Source organism: Megalops cyprinoides, chromosome 2, assembly GCF_013368585.1.
Source record: "Megalops cyprinoides isolate fMegCyp1 chromosome 2, fMegCyp1.pri, whole genome shotgun sequence".
NCBI classification, from domain to species: Eukaryota; Metazoa; Chordata; class Actinopteri; order Elopiformes; family Megalopidae; genus Megalops; species Megalops cyprinoides.
Window position 1 is genome coordinate 49,727,643 of NC_050584.1, and position 20,218 is coordinate 49,747,860.

The 20,218-nt window shown below is 40.6% G+C and overlaps 1 protein-coding gene across 3 annotated transcripts in view; it reads right to left on the reverse strand.

Moving 5' to 3' along the window:
* Positions 1 to 2,509: 2,509 nt before the first annotated feature.
* ddah1 (dimethylarginine dimethylaminohydrolase 1) overlaps positions 2,510 to 20,218 on the reverse strand; it is a 60,944-nt gene continuing 43,235 nt past the window's right edge. For all 3 annotated transcript variants that reach the window (XM_036520902.1, XM_036520901.1, XM_036520900.1), the window contains 5 exons: positions 16,507 to 16,606; positions 15,909 to 15,982; positions 13,930 to 14,049; positions 6,908 to 7,051; positions 2,510 to 2,988 (listed from right to left, as the gene is read on the reverse strand). In XM_036520902.1, coding sequence (XP_036376795.1) covers positions 2,872 to 2,988; positions 6,908 to 7,051; positions 13,930 to 14,049; positions 15,909 to 15,982; positions 16,507 to 16,597 — 546 coding nt within the window. In that variant the 5' untranslated portion in view covers positions 16,598 to 16,606 and the 3' untranslated portion in view covers positions 2,510 to 2,871. The remainder of the gene's footprint in view (positions 2,989 to 6,907; positions 7,052 to 13,929; positions 14,050 to 15,908; positions 15,983 to 16,506; positions 16,607 to 20,218) is intronic.

Here is a 20,218-nt window from a genome sequence, read left to right on the forward strand (position 1 = left end):
CCTGATGTCTGCTTGGTTCAATGCTGTTATTGTGGCAGCCATTATTTAGAGCAAAGTGTTGTCATTAAAAGCAAAGTGGTTTAGGTTCACTGAAGACACCAAATAAGGGGAGTGCCTGTTGATCATACTTTAAAATGCATGTTAGTTTAGTTGTTATTATACACATGGTAGATAAATATACATTATGTGTCAAATGATATGTGACTGTACTGACCATACTGTCTCACCAGTGTATGAAATCATAATGTGCTTTCCTTTGCTGGACTTTCTTATTGCATCCCCTTTTGTATCATGCGTACGTTTCACCTTTTGTCAGTTTTTTTAACATAGCAGGGACACATCCTCCCGCATTTTTATGACCTGAACTATGAATTATTTGTCTCATTTGATGTGTTTGCACTAAATATAGCCACTAGATGGAGCCATGCTACCAATTATATGGGTGGTACTCCTCAAGGTATAAGACATTTTTGTGTGCCACGTACTGCATATTGATATTGAAAATACATTAAATCTTTTCAACCACGTTAAAAGATGAAAAGTACAACTTGAATATAGTCCTATGAGACTTATAATGCATCTTTGATAATGGTGTAATTAAATGACAACTGATCTGATGATGTTAGATTGACACTTTATTTGTCAAAAGGAATGCAATACTCAAATATGATAATTAAGAGCAGAGCAGAACTGACAGCTAAGTGGGAACACAAGATTTGGCACATAACATAAACAAAACCTTCAAGAAAAAAACAGAACCTGAGGGGAGACCTGAACAGATTACATCACAAATTAAAAACACATGTACAGTAGTTAAACAAATTTAAGTATATCAGTTTTAACAATACACAGTAATTAAAGACAATCTCATATCTTAGAAATAAACAGTATCTGGATGCTACATACACAAGGCATACATGTTTAAAAGGAACCCTTTAACTGAATCATATTAATAAAGCAGTCCTTTCCAATGAAAATAGAATTATACAAAAAGTGTGAAGGATGGAATTTAAGTAATTAATTTTAACTGACAGATCACAAGAGCAAGAACAGGGGTGCCCTCAGTCCATAGTCTGGTGAGCCAGAATAATGACTGAATGTTCTGTGACGAAAAGCCCAACATCTGCACCGTACTCCACGGAATGAGCTAGCCACTGGATACACAGCAACTGTGGTGTCATCACTCTCTCTGCCAAACAGCTCCAGTAAAATCTAGTGCTTGTGTCACAAATGACACTTTTTTACAGCTGGTCATCTTGTTCTTACGCCAGACTATATGATATCATTTGTCATAAATTACACAAGCAATATGTGCAATGGGAAAAGAAGGAAGATAGTGTTTATGGGCTAACAAGCTGCTCTTCCAGAAGAATTCTTTCCATGTTTCATCACAATTCAGTCATCCTGAAGCAGCTATGGGGGAGATATTATAGCGGCTGGAGCAGTTCAAGTCTTTCATCATGGGATCATATTATTTAATAAAACACATTTCTTTTATATCAAATTGAGTACCAAATATGATAAATATGGAAAAGTTCATTTGTTTGTTTGTTCTTAGTCAAAGCTCCAGGTCCATCTGTTCAAGGGAAATATACCTAATATATGTGTACCACTGCCTAGTCGTTCATTTGATAACTGATGACACCATTGAAAACACTTGGGAAAATGTCTGTTGGCAGCTTTCAGAATCTTTATTAACAACACAGAACGGGATGTAAATAATACTAAATAGGAGACTGAAATCAGATGGAAATGCACCTCTCCATGGGTGTTACTTCTATAACTGAATACTCTCATTAACTCTCCCTTCTTCAGCGCAGGAGTACAAGAGTCTACAAAAGTGTAGGCATCATGGAGCCATGCCATGATTCCAGCTCATACACACAGTGCAGTATATTATCACAATGTATACTATGCATGAATCCCCTATTTCCATGTCCACAGGGAGAATATACTTCTATTGAAAAGGAAAAGACAAACATTAAGCCTTGAGTAATAATTATCTATATAAATGATGACATACCCATCAACCAGCTCTGATCACAGGGCAGGGCTGTGGTCGATACATGCAGAGGCACAGTTTGGTTACAGAAAATCAACACAAGACATTGACAATAAACTTCTAGGATGGGGGGAGATAGTCATGGATGAACACAAAGACATCCGTAATCAGCTGGATAGAATTTCTAGCACCAAATCACAGCTTGAAATCATTCAACAATCAAAAAAACAAAGATGTACCTCAGGTCTTGGTAACAGTTCAGTAATATTCCAATGATCTGTCAGCAAGCTGGATATCTTCTAAAGACCGCCTGTCCTAATTACTTCATAAACATATCACAAAATGTGTACTAAAACAAAATATCAATTTTTTTCATTACAAATTTTACCTAAGAATATTTCGTACTCACAATTCAGAGAAGATTTAAGAAATTGAATCTACAAAATAAATAATTAGAAATATATTGTTTATCAGTAGCTAAATTTAGTTTTGCAAATGAGCCTTTTTTCAAGCATTGTGATCTCAGTGGCCTAAATACACTATGCATCTAGATGAGGCTTTCAGTACCAATTGATTTGAACCAACCACTCTACGCCCCATAAGGTATAGGTGATTGTTGTAAAGATTGTAAACATTAACCAGTAGCACAGAGACTGACAAAAAGGGTTACACTCAGGTAGTTAGATTCTGCCCATAAACACTGACCCTAGATCAGTTTTATTTTTTTATTTTGTACAATGGTTTGGGTTCCAACTTGGGTTTTAGTGATCTGATCCTGGATTGGGTGTTGGAGGCAGAAAGCACCTGGAGTCAGGTGTTGTGCCTAACTGCCATGTGGGCAGCCAATCCTCTGAACTCCTTAAGCACGGTCAGATCTCCATCCTCTTGTTAATAAGCACTGAGCAGCAGGTGAGAGCACCGTCTACTTTCACCTTCTCTGAGTTGGAGACAGGGATCAGCATGTGGTCCTTCAGCTTCTCAAAGACCTGGAGAAAGATAACAAACAGTGACCTCACTTTCTTCAGCAGCTGCACTGAACAATGGTCATGTCTTCACCACAATGCAGATGTGAACCAGTAATATGTGTTGCTTTTAGCTATTATTAGAGGATGTGTCACACTCCACAAGGTTATGTAATGTCCTATTGTAGTTTATGTTTAAATGACAAGCTTTAGTGATATAAAGACCTCCTTAAAGGGATTGTGAAAGTCTTCTTCCAAAACGTAAGCGGTTAACACAAACATTTAATCTGTGGTAGAGTTTTCAAATGTCTTATAAAAAAGCAAAAGAAATGTTATAACATTAAAAAACCCCTCATGAAACAATGTGTCATTTCATGGAGGTTTTCCAGACAAAAACGAGTGTTTTCCTAAGACCCTTCCAAGAAGGAATACTTCTCTGCAGAGCCGTGCCTCCTAAGCAATAGGGCCGCAAGCTCCACGGGACCAGATTCCGCACCCATGATGTCAGCAGCCCAAGTCTCACTAGAACCGTACTCAGAATAAAGGACTTTAGCCAGTAGGAAAATTTAGAAGCAACTCCTTTGCCAAACTCCACCATAACATTACTAAATCAATCACCTTATACAGCTTTCTCAAAAGGTTTTATGGCGGCCTGTGCCTCCAGCTGGGATCTTATCACATCAGTTGGAATTTATAAGTTCTGTAGAGCTGTAGTGCATCTAAAAGCCTTTGTCCACCGATGTAATTTATCTCCCACTGACTGTTAGCAACAACCACCCCCAGCGAAGAGAAAAGAATTCCCTGTGAACTTTTACCTTTGTTTGCCAGAAGTGGGAATGTTATATAACAAGCCTTGCTAAAAATAGCCCAAGGATTTTGGGTGAGAATGTTCTACATTAAAGGGGACAACCAGACCCGCAAAGACCCTCAAATTGGCACTACAAATCATCACATTGCTGTTTAAGGATGGTGGTGCTGAAGGGATATCTGATGGAAACTTCAAACGCATCTGCCAGCTTAACTGAAATTTCCTTTGCGTGCCACTATCAAGCAGGATACTTTTGAATTAGCAAAAATGTTTGTAATTCTGACACATTAATACCTCTGATGTGAGAATGGTGTTTCATTAAACACACTGCATCTAAAAGAAATGTGACTTTCACATTGCCTCATACTTTCAGCCCTTTTAGATAAGTGGTTGGCTATGGAAGAAAATTTAATTCTGTAATGTTTTCTAGTTTGAATCTCAGTCCAATTTGGGCCGAGGTTCAATCCAACCCCTCAGCACCTTGTCATTAACTTTAATGATTAAATCAAACAAGTGTTTTGTTCTTTTGTTTCTCACGCATTTTTTCATTAATTTCAGCAACAACAAAACTTGTATTTCCAGATAAATGAAGGACAAAGCAGACTGTGGTTATATTGAATCTAGGGCTTGGATATGAGCCTTAGCTTCCAGTAACATGTAGCTGCTTTGTTTTTCATTCTCTTAATGGCTTTCGACATTTAATCACAGACTGAGCCTCATTAGACTGAAAATGTTTTCCATTTCTAGACAACATCTCAGACTAAAGCAACATCCAGGTTGTTACTGACGACAGAACGTATTCATATTTATAAAAACAGCTGTTCGGTGCAGGGCTTTTGCCTGCCTGCTGTATGCATTTGGCAGTAGTTTGAATTATAACTATCAAGGGTGAGTCAAAACAATTATTATAAGATTGTCTTGTATGAAGATGTATTCACATATCCACCTATAATTACAACGGACTCCTATCATCAATTTCCATGGCATATTAGACATCAATTTCAATTTCAGTTTCAATTCAGTTTATTTATATAGCGCTTTTTACAACATGAGCTGTCACAAAGCAGCTTTACATCGGTATTCCAGGCCTGATACCCCCTCAGAGCAAGCCAAAGGCGCCAGTGGCAAGGAAAAACTCCCTGACTAATAGAAACAAAGCTTGAGCAGAACCTGGGTCAGAGGGGGAGCCCATCTGCTTCTGGCTGGCACTGGGTGGACAAATAGAGTAGTAAAGAATTTCCTATGAAGTTCTTAACAGTACTTAAGAATGGTGAAACATGTAAGTAAGGTTATACAGCAGAAAGACATAAGACAACAGTTTCATGTTGACAGAGTTGCAATAAGTCTGCTTTGATTCAGAAATTGCTTTCTCATTCAGATTCTGGACAGGAAGTATTTCCCTTCATTTGCATATACAAGATCATCAGTCATACATAGTCTCTTTCAACAAATGTCACTTATTCACAGACTGAACTGTACAGCTGCACAAATCTTTATGTCATGGGTGCATTAATCTAATAATCTGCAGATTATCAGAAAATATGTCCAAGGAACTGGCATCACAACACAAATGGAGATACCTGATAGTATTACCAAACATTACACATCAAAGTGACTACAACTGACTTGATGAATGGTTTTTGTACTCATTAACGACAATAGGATGGGAGTTCACAGATTAACTTCTAAATCTTATGACGCAAATTAAACTCCTTTTGTGAGTACAACCTTATCCAAAGTGAAAACGAGTAATTGTTTTTTTTTGTTTTGTCAAAAATAATGTCTCTGAACACCAGGGATTACTCCTGAGATTGATGATACTTCAGGCATTAGAGTTGCCCATCTTTAGAGTTTAAAAGATGTACTTACCCTACCCTAAAGATGTACTGCGTGAATCATGATCAAAACTATGACAAGTGCACTGAATTAGCCACTGTATTTATTCTGTTGTAGGTATCTGCTTTGATAAACAACAGAATTGACCTGTCTTCGAACTTGATCGGTCACAGGAGAAGGTTTGAGCTGGCAGTGACCCGCTGTCCTGACACCAAGCTCTGTGAGAACAGGGACGGCTGTAACCACAGCAGGGAGATTCAGTCACACAGGACTAAAGAAAACAACGCATGCAACTCAGCGCTGCTGTTTGAGGTCACATCCAGAGAGGCGATAAATCACGCTGTATGCCCACACTTCACAACGGAACTCAGAATTATGGGAATGTAACCAACAAAAGCTGTAAACAAGTCCTCCCACACCACTGAAGACATCAACACTGTAACTTCTCACGACCCTGAACAGTCCTGAGCACAGTAAGAAATGTAACTTAGAGAGATGGGCTCTGAAGCAATCAAATTCTGTCATATTTTTCTCTCTGAAATAACTCTGTATCACCCATGGCCCATGGCTAGGGAATGGGGCAGTATTGTCTCAGTTCCCTTAAGAGCAGCTCCCATTATAAACAAAATTTCAAAGTATTACCTTTTGAGAGGTTATTGATTTGTTATTTTTATTTTGCAGGTCTGTAGTAGTATAGCCATTTTCATGGCTCCCTAGAGCGACTTTGTATGTGGTAGAAAATGGACCCACCAAGCACATGTGAAGTAGATGGCCTTTGCAAGGTTGATTTGTAAATGCTTACTCCAACCAACCAAAGACTTTCCCTGCGTTCAATTTGATTGAGAGAGGAACCTTTGTGCCCTTTAACTGTAATTACAACTAATGGAATTTTCCCAAGGAGGATGTCAACCCTGACCTACGCCTGTGCCAAACAACACAAATAATTATCCTCATTAATTTGTTCCAGAGTATGCGGTCCTTTAGCACAATGGGCTCGATTCTCCTGTTGTCCTACCAAATGTACTCCTCCAATTACACGACAACAAAACACTGCATTCTTAGAATAATTTATCCCAAAGTACCCCCGTCTGAGGACAAGCTTTATTGAGTAAGGCATTCAACTTATCATCTAGGGCTGCCACAGCACTATCATAAACGTGATGCTTGACTCACATTCCGAACACTCTGATGGCCATGTATTTAATTTCAGACAACTGGGGCTGATAAAGTCTGTGTGATAGGGCTGCATTTGGTTTCATTGGACACGAGTTTAAATGACAACGAGAAAACGAGGCTCACTTTAGCGCTCTCGGGGTACTCCTCCGGTGTGCAGTGCAGCAGGACGGGGCCTTTGCTGGGAAGGTCCATGTACACACAGTTGGCAGCTAAATCATCAGGCACCGTCAGCTTATCGTAGCGATGGTCGCTCATCTGCTGCATGATCTACAAAAACACAAACAAAAACACACACAATTTTAAAGATTGACAGAGATAAATCTCAGAGATAAATCAGTGTCGTCACGCCCATCCACAGCATGCAATGCAGTGGAGGCCCTCTTTCCTTATGTCAGATGTTTTTTTCATTAAAGTAATCTGAAGCTATGCAGAGAAATTCATGTCAACGCCAAGTGGAAGTTGTCAGCGTGCTGGGATGTCATGACCAGAATGCATGCAGGTGTCTTAAATTTGTATAGCCTGAACATCTGTACATTCCTCAGGGGGGAAAAAAACACTACAAACTATTTTCAAAATTAGAGTGAGAGATCCATAAAAAATGTTTTCGCATGAATGAGGCAAAAAAAGAGCCATAAATTAAGAAGTGGCTCTTCTATTTTTGCAGACAGGAGCTAGTTTGGAGTGGACGAGAGCCATGCGGTGAGCCGTGGTGTAAATCACTCGGATTTTGGTCTCACGTCTCTGCCCTCTGCTTTATTATGCACAATAGGCTTCGCCGTTTGGCCGGTTTCACACATTCCACCGCAGACTCTCCACATCTGCCTGTGGCGGCGGCGGCGAGGGACGCTCCTGCTGTAAACACCCGAGGTGTGAATGCAGGTCAAGGCAGTTACATGATCACAGGATCTCTGGCAAACACCGCTTCCACGTCTATGACTGATATCTCTGTTTCAGCTTTCCGGAAGATGGGAGGGATTACTTCTTTGGAAGGGAGACGCAGTCTGTCAGACGGGGCTCAGATTAGTAAGCCCTCTCTTATCATCCTTTAAAAAGAGTTATTTATAAGGAAGAGAATTAAATTACTGGCAAACAAAAATAGCCCCAATAGTTACACGTGATTTCAATATTATAGTGTCTTCACACAAAAGTCAAACAGCAAGTGATCTTTATTTACACTGAAGGTAACATATATGACTATGTAAAGTTACAGACATCAGAGGTTTCATAAATTAACATCAATAATGACCAATGAAAGTAGCCTTCAAAAGCATTTTGTTACTTCTGCAGAGGGCACTGGTACATTCATTCTCAGTCTGCCTGTACCCAACATTCTCTCTGAGCAATGGGGGAGGAATGGCCTCCCACAGACAAGCTATTTTTATGTTAGCATAAGTCATTCCCATTCTGCCTGGATTCTAATCAAGCTCTGTTATGAGAGATGACTTTCATGTACTGGCGCTCCGCTCTTTGTTACTGGACCTGAGGCAGGTGTCAATGTACCATGGAGTAAATCATAACTCCAAGCAAAATAAACTGCATACATCTGCTCCAGGCTGCAATGACACCTCTCTGCATCATAGGTTCAAACAGCCGGACAGTGGCTGCTCTTGGTTTTCTCAAGCATACATGTTTATTTTGGTGAGACGGCTGGAGAGTTAAGCATGCAGCAAGGGCAGTAGGTCATCAAACTGAAAATGTCATGACATCATCGACCACAGGGATAAGTGATAATTGCAAGCAACTGAATTCCTTTTACACTGTTAGTTGCAGACTTTACATTGCCTCATACATCTTCTCAGGCCCAAAAATTTTCAGTGATGTCTTTGACCTCTGTCAAATATCACAGGTAATAAGGTAGAAAATACATCAAAATACATTGGTATTACATGTGTTAATATACTCTCCAAAAACCAAAGAAAAAAAATCATCATACAAACATTTCAAGAGACAGAAGTGCTGCTCAGGGGTAGACATGTTACAGCTGAGTGAATCCTGAACTTTTAAAAAGGCTGATGTTGCAGCTCTGTCTCCTATGGGCTCTTATCTGTGGATCACAGATGAGATGGGGATTGTACCAGACACATATCCTGACTCCTGTGTCTATAGATGGAACAGGAGATAAAAGGAGCCGTTTCACTTCTGCAGCATATCTCCCTGCACCTGAGGCTAGAGCATCAGGGCTGAGACTGGCTGGAGGCTGAAGCTGAGTCTGAGAGAGGCTGGAGGAGCTGGAGGCTAGGAAGCCTGAGTGAAAGCTGAGGGATGCTGGAAAAGGTGGAGGGAGGTACTATGGCTAAGAGCAGCTGGTGGCTACAGCTGAGTCTAAGGCAGGTGGGAGGAGGCTGAAAGAGCTGGAGGCCCACAAGCTTCACTCTATGCAGCTGAGTGTGGGCTGCTCTCTCCAAGCAGCAAGGCTGATCAAAAAGCACTTCTCAAGAAACCACATCAGCTTAGTGAGAAAGTTACTCAATAGCTTGTATGACTGAGAGCCTACATAACTCTTTCCACCTTGAAAGAAGATTTTCACATCTAACCACTACAGTAACTTCTTTATGCTTTAGTATACAGTAGCATTACATCCATTACTAATAGTACTAATTGAATACTGTAAGGTCAGCATACAAGTATAGCTGGGACACTGCTACTGTATCCACATTGCATTCTGAGCCCTTTTCAAATATTTTCAATATATGGTCTATAATCCTTTCTTCACAGCCTTAAACTTAAACAATGGCTCTTTTCATAGATGAAAAAACAACACAAACAAAAGAGTTGCTAGACAACATGCTTCCAAATACTAATAGTTGGGGGATTTGGGGAGTTATTAGAGTGTAATGGCTTCCTGTTGCTGACACAAGTTCTTGTGATTGCTGTTTGACACACATTCCCAAGAACATATTATTGTTGGCCATCCATTCTGCTATTTCTCCCTCGCAGGCACTCAATTGAAAACATTTATGAGGGGTCCTCTGTGCCTTATCTAATGAAGAGCCAGGCTTATGCCCTCTGCGGACTGCAGGCTATAATTATCAGCAGAGTTCGGAGGGGAATGCTGCTGGCCAGAGAATCCAGAGGCCTGAGTCAGGCTTGACTGTGGAGTGTATTAGGGGAGAATGACCTCATCGCTGAAGCAATGCAGCACTGTTCAATTGTTATTAATATGGCCCTTGGAGCTCATCCAGCGCCGTTTCCCCTTCTTTGGCCAAATAAAGCTGCTGCAGTGACTGCATAGTATATATAAGGATGCATCCTGTTCCGGTTGCCTGCCAATCTTACTGTGTTAAAGGGGATGATGCCCAGATCTTCACCCACAGCAACCATTCCAATGTCAGTAAAGCCATGTTTTATATTAACCACCTTAAGTCAGACTGAGTCATGATCCAGTATCCATGTTGACTTAATGGAATAAGTAGAGTACAATAAATCATGTATTTTTTTCAGAGATGATGTCTTGACTTGGTTTCATACAATGGTCTGTTGTATACCCACACTTTCAGACACATAATCCGTATTTCAGTATATATGCCAGTAACTACACTTTGCTTGGAGGGAAGAAGAGATAACTGCACTGTTTTACTGCACTAAATTACCCAAATACCCTTACAACCAGACATAATCTCTTTTAAAATAGTCAATAGTTGTACTGCTAGGGGTGATGCAGCAGATACAAAGCTATAAACATATTTGCTACCTGGTGTAAATGGGCTTTTATAGCTTCAAATGAGTTCTTTCAAGTGTTCTAGATTTATGAGGACCTAAGTATGTAATACTTTGGCAAGAGACCAATTAAGCTTTGTTGCAATAATTACTATTATTAACTGTTATCTAAACCTGGACAAAGGAACTTTCCATTTAAATGCTCAGCATTTCTGTATCCATTTAATACCTTTATAGCAATTTACCCTGCAGGTTCCCATTTTTTTTCGGTAACACTTTTAAAAGAGGAATCACCTACAGCCTTTCCATCAGTAGGGGGCGATGTTTAACTGACGTTTCTGATGGAGGATCCCAGGACAGTGAAATGCTGACAAGTTCCAGGATGCATGCTCAGGTTTTTACATGTCATGCGCTACTGCAGGAAAGTATCTGTGATTCAGAAATGTTTCTGAATGGGTTTCAGTACACTAATAATAGGACAAAACTAAGGTGTATTAGTGCATATTAAAAGACTGAAAACAACACAACAAAACAAAACAAAATCCATCACTCTGTTCAAATCCCAAGGCTGGTAAAGTTTATAATGTATGTATATACTTCAACTTCACTACTACATTCAACTACTGAACCACAAAAGCTCAGCCTGGTTTAACATTGTGAGACTTCTATCAAGTCTAGAATCAAAATGCCTTGCATGAAACAAACCATATTGAAGAAAGTGTTTGCTTCTTGCTTCTTTATCATTATTTTTCTTCAGTTTTAAGGACAACACAACTCATGCTGTACATGAAATGTTCATGCTGTAATGCTAAATGTAATGGAAAAATGAATGAACTCTACTGGAGTTAGTTATTAGTGCCTAATATGTCCCGTCCTGCTAAGTTATTTCTGCTGTTTCTGCGGCTGCTCATTTAAAGAGCATTTTGCAAATGGAAGAATCACTTAGCTGCTGAAACTGTGACGGAGGCAGAAGAGCCTGCGTCAATGTTAAAGAAACACTCTTTGAACTTTGGCAGAGTGCAGGCGAGTTGCCGTGACTACGAGTCCAATCAGAGTGTGAGTGCAAATACCTACAAAGACAACAACATTCCAAATCGGACAACCTGCGCTCTTGGCAGGTCTCAAAGCCATTTGATAAACAGGTTTTAAAAGAACGAGCCCCTCCAAAGTGTTTGTTTGTTGGCCTGCTGCATCTTGTCCTGAATGTTACTATTCGAGGTATTAGGGAGTTTTGGTGTGTTTTTTTGCGTTTCCTTGGAAAAAGAAGCTGGAACAGATACATGCAGTACATGCACCAGCCACAGTCATCATGTTTCACAGTTTGGTATTTTTGGGTCATTAATTTATTCTTGGCACTGAACTGGTGAGGAGGTGTCAGACAGGACAAGAGTGGATAGATGACCACAAGCTGACCAGAGCCTAGACACTAATCCTCTCTGCAGGCAGGCACAAAGGACAACTCGAATTTTAATGGCGCAAAAGCTTCCCCTTAAACAAGCTGTCAGCTTAAAGAGCAGGTCTCCAGTCCTGCCCATGAGGAGGGCAGCCTCTGCCACTCCACTCATTAAATGCCACTGTGTAATAAAGGCTGGCACCACATCAAACACAATGTCCCCAACTGCTGCCCCAGAGGAGAGCCGACTGACATCATTACATCAAAAACTCTTACACTTCAAACAGCAGACTGCGTACTAAAAACAAACACCTGCTGCACTGGAAAAATGTGTCGGGCAAAAACACATGTAAACACAACACTGCTGAATGGCTCATCTTTCATTTTAGGTTAATTCCTTTTGATTAATTTATCTTTGTCTTTCATCATGCTAGAGATTGAACAATGGAGAGCGATACACTGGAAGAGATATTAGTTCAGATACACAAGACATTGACAGCTGTGGAAAGACAGCTCTGAAAAATGCAGCTGAGAAGGTCTGTTTACTTAGCTGCATGGTGCAGATACCCACTTGAACACATTCCCAGACCCTGGCTAAAGCATGTCTGAAACGCGAATCCACCCGTCATTCACATGCTGTGTTTGAATAGCTCTGAAATCCAGGGGCCTTGCGATATGAAGGACTGTAGGAAAGATATACTGAAGATAACTGGAGAACAACAGGGGAGAACTGTGGAAAGTACAGATCTGACGCTTTTCTGAAAATTTATAAGAGGCCAGAATGTGACACACTGTGACACTGAGTGCTCTGCAGGTATTAAAAGACAGAAAATCAATCCTGACCGGACACTTTACTTTGCTCTAGGATATGGAACAAAAACACATTAAGAGACAGAGTTCCAATCTCTGGGTACTAACACCGGATGATAATCCTGGCCTTTCCCCTTCTGGTCTGTGTAAGTGAGGATGCATACAACAGCACCTCTGAGGCACCTCTGTAGTGAGGTGCACTGATGATGCTCTGGGATTGGAGAAGAAGTATCCAGGTCTGGAAACTGCTGCCAGAACAAAATACCAGCCCCAAAGATCCTGGTTTCCACTTTGTTTGAGGTAAACTTTTCAGGTGTTATTGGTTCCTTCCCTTACTGTAATGAGTCACTGCTTAATTTATCACCTTCATTTCCATTGTTTCAAGAGATGATAGTCCTGTTCATTCAATTGTTAATTAGACAAGAATGCAATGCAGGGGCTGATTCTACTCTAATTAAATTTCACAGGCTATATTTATCTCCATTATGTATGAGTGACTACAGTGAGAAAACCACTTAGTCAGGAAGAGTTCATTGATAAAGTGCCTCAAAGGCTATGTTCTTCTGATAGGAGAGTAATTTGTGTCATAAAATTGAAATTAGATAAATGTGTTTTTCATTTTGATGGGATTTATATTAAGACATTACATGATATGTCACCACCTCAAACTGAACTCACATTAAAAGGATATTGTCTCATATTTTCAAGATGTTAAAGAAAATGACAATAAAAGGCAATAATGTCTTGTTTTGTTCCGTACATTCAGGACCAGCTCATCCCTCATATGCAGCAAGCTATAATCATGATTCAAGCTAAGGAGTCTGTTATTGATTAGCTAATGTAGGCATGCCAGTCGACCCCAGCGGTGACCCAGATTGTGGATTTATAGGAGGTGTAGCATGGTCACTGCAGCTGGGCTGTTCACAATGGAGACACAGGAGGGAGACGTGGGAAAATGTTCAGCAATGTATAGGAACCATCTATTACTCAACCCCAATCCCTACTGCCCTCTGCCCTAGTCACCAAGACTCAGTGCAAATCTGGCCCTGCCTGGCATCTCAGAACGAATAACTATATATGTTACACAAACTGCGTGAATGATTGTGCCCAGAGGTAAAAATTATTCACAGTTAGTTGGGTTTAAAATGGGACATGCAACCAAGGGTGAAATGCTGCTCCAGCTTTCTGATGCCTGTCTCGCAGAGTTCTCATGTGTGGCAAACAGCAGCGTGTATGCCGGCTGTACAGAGCGTTTGGTAAATTCCACCTCGCTGGAATGCCTTACCTTCAGGGCTCTCTGGGCAGGTTCGCTGGAGCCAATCACGATGAGACCTGGGCCCGCCATGCTGCAGAAGCTCTTCAGATGCAGGCCGTCCAGCACAGGCACTGTAGACACAGCGTAGTCCTGCGGAATAGCAGAATCCCCCACCCCCAACCCCACAGAAGGCGGAATTGTAAGGAATGACGTCATGGAGCCACAGCAACACTTATGGTATGCACTTCACTGATGTCACAGTGACCTAGCAACGAGTGTGCATAAGCTGGCCTGTTACTTCATGTTGACCCCTCAGTTTCGTGGCACGTTCCTTATTTAGAATGAAGCACAGCCTTTTCCTAATTAGGAGTATTTAGACATTTGCAGATGTAGTCTGCTTTTCCTGCAAGTTTGCTTTAAGCCATGTCTCAAGTTACCCTTAGTGTGAACACCCTGTCCTTAAATTGGCCCTTTCAGTTCTTTGAAATCAAAGCAAGGAATTCAATCAAATCATTCATTCCTTATCAGTGAAGGAGTTTTGCCTTAAGGCTATAATGATCATTTAGTTGAGATTACACAGAAACGTCTTTGCCACATAATATCTTTTGTGATAAAACTTCAGTATGTCTGAGAGACACTCGCTGCTCGCTCTTTCTGAACCTTTGCCCTGGTTCAGATCATAAAAAAGCATTTTTTGAACATGTAATGACACACATTGGCATTTAACCCAGAGCTGGGAAGAACATGCTGTACAATGTATCTGAAATTTGATAAAAGCAACCCGCTGGAACAATGTTTGTTTTGCCAACAACAGAAGATCAAGACCTGGATTATCAGTTATGACAAGTAACTGAGAACCCTGCAATGACTAATGCAAATTAAAGACAGAAATTGAAAAACAAACACAAGAGAAGTGTATCATAAGGGTCTCTACAATTCATGGTTACATCAACTCAGAGTCAGTGGCAGGACACTCAACAGCGGTGAGGCCTGATAAGGGAAGAGCCATTTCATAAGAAAGACAAAATGCTGAAAAAACGAAGCCCATACCGGAAACCCAGGTTTGGAGCACAGAGCTAATGATATCTGTTAGTCCTACAGAAATAGCAGGGTTTAAACAAATGGGGGAGCCTGGGATGAAAACCCATGTGATTACAATCACTTTGGTTATGCTTCTGTGGGAAAATTCACTATGATTAACACTGTTTAGTTTTTCCCATTTAAATTTGTAAAAGGTCTGAGCCACATTCCTCTTACACCCAGTTTACATCAACTTGATAACTCCTGACTGAAGGAATCCTGATGGCATAACAGTTTTTTTCTGAACAAATCCACATGTTTTTAATCTTTCAGAACAGACATTTGATGTCTATCTACCAAACAGTCCTGACAGGTTTCTTCAATCTCTTGTACAGTTTTGTTCAGGTTACTTTTTGCATACAAATATGTTGTAAAACATTAGGGTTTCACATGGATTTCATTCAGGTCTACCATTAACTTTGCAATTCTGTTTGGATCACTTTTAGGCATTTATGTTCTACTGGGTTTCAATCAGGTCCACTAACTCCTCTTTCTTTTCATCTGTCTCAATATTTGTCTTTTTTAAAGAGCAAAGCTGAACCAAACTACTGACATGGTGTATCCAATGCCACAGTACAGTGCTGTATTCTAGTTCTGTTGCATTTACTTTGCAGCGTTGAGAACCCCCACCACAAATATTAGGTCATCTCCCCACATCACCAGTTAGTCTTTAAGACTCTACATGGAGTCTTAAAGACTAACTGGTCTCTACTCTTGAGGACTCTACATGGAGAATCAGGTCAAGACAAATCTGGTAATCTCCTATTCACTCCCAACTACCCCTACACATTGAATGGACCAAGCAAGAGTCCTGTGATGAGTCACTGGCTATGGAAACGCAAACTGGACTTTAGGCAAGGTATGACATGAGTGGTAGAACTATGAAGTTGGTAAACTATGGTTTACACAAGCACAGACATGTGACCAACCTTGAATGCATCAGCAAGAATTTCTGCACCTCGCTGGTTGGTCCTCTTGGATAAGCCCACGAAGAACTCTCTACCTGCGCAACAGTGAGGACAAACACCAGGTGACCTCCCATGAACACCACAGCAGCGGTTGTTTAAACGTTTGAGGCACAGTTAGGCATAGCTGGTGAGACAGGCCGGGGCCAAGAGGAAACGCTTTCACTTGTATTTAGCCCTCCCATGTGAAACTCATTTGGGTAGGAAAAAAACAATGTCTAGAAACTCAATTAAGTGTACTAGTGAGTTTTCCAAACCTTTTCAGTGAATGACCTACATGGAATTCACAACAACTGTTATGAAACCTACAGAAAATCCATATATACACCTCAACTCCACCCACGCCCCCCCCCCCACCCCCGCCCCGCCTACCCTGTGCTAATCAATTTCACAACCATATGCCTGTGGAACAATAAGCCTTTGAAAAGTAATACTTTGCCTTTCATACCTTTCAGAGTCTAGCATTTAAATGAGCACACAACAGCACACTGGGACCTTTCTCAGCTTTGTAGAGATCTGAGTCTTAGGCAGAAACGTAAGATGTTTCATTCATTGGCTGTACCTGTGAAAAGTACGTCTCCTCCGTCCAAGGTAGCCGTCTCATCATCCATTTCCACAATATTCAGGTTCAGCTCCATCAGCGCCTTCTTCATGGCTTCAGTCTGAAACAAGTAAATCACAGGAGATTAGTTCTCCTGATGTTCCAAAAGCATAGCTCCCTGAGACTATGGAGGCGTCAGTGTTGAGACACATGGCTTGAGAGAGAGGCAAATGCAAACAGTATCTGGGCTGTATAAATGGATAAAACTTTAACCTATGTAAGTTGGACTTTATAAGAGCATCTGTAAAATGACAATAATGTAATGTAATGGCTCAGTCTAGGTTCATTCACTTAGAGCAAACTGAAAGATATCCTGGTGATTTTACATAGACATGCATTACATGCCATGAACCACACAAGGCATAGCTAAGCAGACATTTTAAATCTTTACAGAGACACATCGTTGTTCAGGAAATATGTATAGGAAGTGACCTATATGAGCCAACATTTTAATCCCCCTGGCCAGAACAAACTGTCAGCTCTCCCTCTTAAAAAAGAACAGCTGGTCAGACCCAAGTCAGTAGTCTCAGTATGACACATGCTGCTAGGTCTTTTATTGTTCAAGTCCTCTGCCCCAAGGGTCTGAACTGAAGGCTGATGTTAGAGTCAGATCAGTATTTCCAGAGTCATATCTTAGAATGAGGTCAGGCTGTTCACTAATCGAATGCCTCTGCTTCTTCTCAGAGCACTGAGCCAAGTCATGAGGTAACCCAGGTGGGCTGACATCAAGCCCAAAGCCACAAGTTCCCCTCAGATAACACTAATATCCAACCCCCCCCCCCCCCCCCCCCCAAATACTGTGCAGCCTTTGTCACATGCACACAATGGTGAGACAGCTTTTTTTGGAGACTGCATAAGTGTTTTGGACAACCGATTGGCTTCCTGGCACAGACACAAAAGCACCTGTGTCAATAATATAAAGCTAGATTGTGAGGTGCACAAACCTCTTACAGCACCTGAAAGGTCAAAGTTTGCTCTCTACCTTTCAAACACACTGTTTCCTCTTGATTCCTAAACATATAGGATTACAATGCTTTCATTAGGAGGGGTGCCATTTAAATATTAACAAAGTAGTTTCAAAGAGACTGCTTTAAATATTTACACTCTTTATTCTGCACATAAAAGGAAATATGTGGAGTGTCCTGGGATTCAGTTTCAAACTGCATCATCAATTGATTTATCATTGTTGAGCAAAATTCTGAAACAATACTACAATGTACTTATCCATTAAATTACATGAAGAATATTTTTAAAGTAAAAACAGAGCTATGTTTGACCACCAGCGTGACAGGATCAAGCCAGAGGGCTTGTCCAAACAAAAGGCCTATTGTCTACTGAAAAGCTTTTTGGCACACATACATTAACTTGGGAAGTCATTTTACCTGATCAATGGCACAACGCTTTAACAAGGAGAGAAATCAGAACCATAATTCTCATTACTTACTACAAAATCTCACGTCATGACACTGAAATTCAATTTAATATGTTAGCAAACAATCAAATCAACATCCGCACCGATTCACTTGCAAGGGCACTGGAACAATGCACCACTCACATTCCATTCCACCAACATGGGCAGAGGGAAGGAGAGCCTTGTAGAGGGGAAAGTCTTCTGTTCAGCTATCAGTGCTCTCACATCAGTCCCTCTACAAAATAAACAGCCTAGCTGCCCCATGTGGCACACAGGAGCCTTTGCTATCACAGCTGCGGGCTCCACAGGAATATTCAGAATTCTGTAGAGTAACAGTTGCATCATCCTAAAGGCATTTCCTATGGCATCACGGGAAGTAACACGCCTGTGCCACCGGGGTCCAGGAGTCAAGTGCGCTGACCCTTAAAAACAGGCTCTGATGAGCTGGGAATAGTCACGGGGTCATTCTTTCCACTGGAGCCAAATTGTTCGCATCAAACACTTATGTTTGTATGACTAAACCAGCCCAGATGGAAACTCTACTGGGTTTATGCAGGGCCTCACTCTGCCCCAAGACCATTCACAGGTTCTGTGTACATAAAGAAAAAATGCAGTGCAGCACAGTCTATGTGGGTCATGTTGGAGTATGAAACATTCAGTACTAGACAAGGAAATAAAAGGTAATGAATGCTCTCTAGGAAAAAATACCCTCAGAAGTGAAATCTAATCATAAATGAGAGCCAAGATTTTCTTCGTCGAGTTTACATTTGCCTATACTTTTTACGGGCTCAGTTATCTTTAGTCCAACTTGAACTCTTTCCACAAGTAATCACCTCATTATGACCTTTACTAACCTTTAGGGGCAGCAGAATTCACAGAAATATGTATACTTTTCTATTATTTTATGTCAATCAAAAGAGATATCAGCTGCACAGAACCAAATTCATTACAACACAAAATACAGTATAGGACTGAAAACAGCATGACAACACTAGAAGTTGATTTAGCTAATGTGAGCTAATTTTCATCACATACTACATTACAATGATGCCTCTCCAAACAGTACAGAACAGTACAGAGGTACTGAGTGTGGACTGTCTGATAGAGCAACATTTGCTTATGGTGAGTTAACTGTTGGGTTACAGCTGATGAGTAAGCTCTCCTGATCCCTCATGTATGAACCACTCTGCTTCTGGCTCTTGTCTGAGGATCTGCAACCCAACATACAAGTATTGTACCCAACAAAGTAAGGAATCAGAGGGTAGCATGCTCCCAGAATGCTCTCAAACAATGGTCAAACAGGAGTGCAGCAGGTAATTGAATCACAACCTTGCAAACCTAAACTGTTCTGTGAAGGGGGAGTTGTTCTGTCCCAATTATTTAAAATACAACAGAAAAAACTGTTCAAGTTACTTCAACCCTCTTTGGATTTATAAAGAGAAGATGATTGTTGTATCATATTCATAACATTTTATAGGTTAGTGGCCAAAAATATGACACAATCTACTCATGGTGGACAAGGACACCTCTCCTTTCAGCTTCACAAAGTGTCATCACCATGGCATCCAGTATTATTACTGCAAACTGAAACCAGGGTCACAGCGGCTTTATTCTGCACTAATCACCTGCACTAAACAGACCACTATATGGATGAGATTCTGTACTACGAGGAGATGAAATGTTGTGCAGTTTAAATTGATGATTATTTGTCAGCTAAATGTTTAATATCTTTTAAATGCATCCTTATTAGTTAGTAATAATCATTCATAAACCACTAAGCCAATGTCTGTTGAGAATACTGCTTATCACATCTATAAAACTCGAGTAGAAAAAAACAACCCTCACAGATAACAAGAATGCATTAAAAGTTATAGTCTGTTAATGTATTTAATGTTTACTTCACTTCTATATCCATGAAGATGTCTGGCCTAGTGTCAAAGTCTGATTCTAAATTCAGATTGTATAAGTGCAGAAAGATAAAGTCTTGTCCAATGCATGAAAAACCCCTCCAATTTGTTATGTTCAGCAAATTCCTGTCTATTACCTCACATTTCAGTATAACCTGGGACCTAAAACAACTTTAATAAGATGCCAGCAAATCAGCACAATAATTGCAGTTTAGTCATTCATTCATCTAAATTAATAGGCATTCTGGCAAATGCAAGTGCAAAACGAAATCCAGCGAGTTGTGTCTTTTATCACTGTTCTGACAGACCTGTTGGAGCTGTAATCGTAATTGACATGGCTTCCTATCAGCCGGCA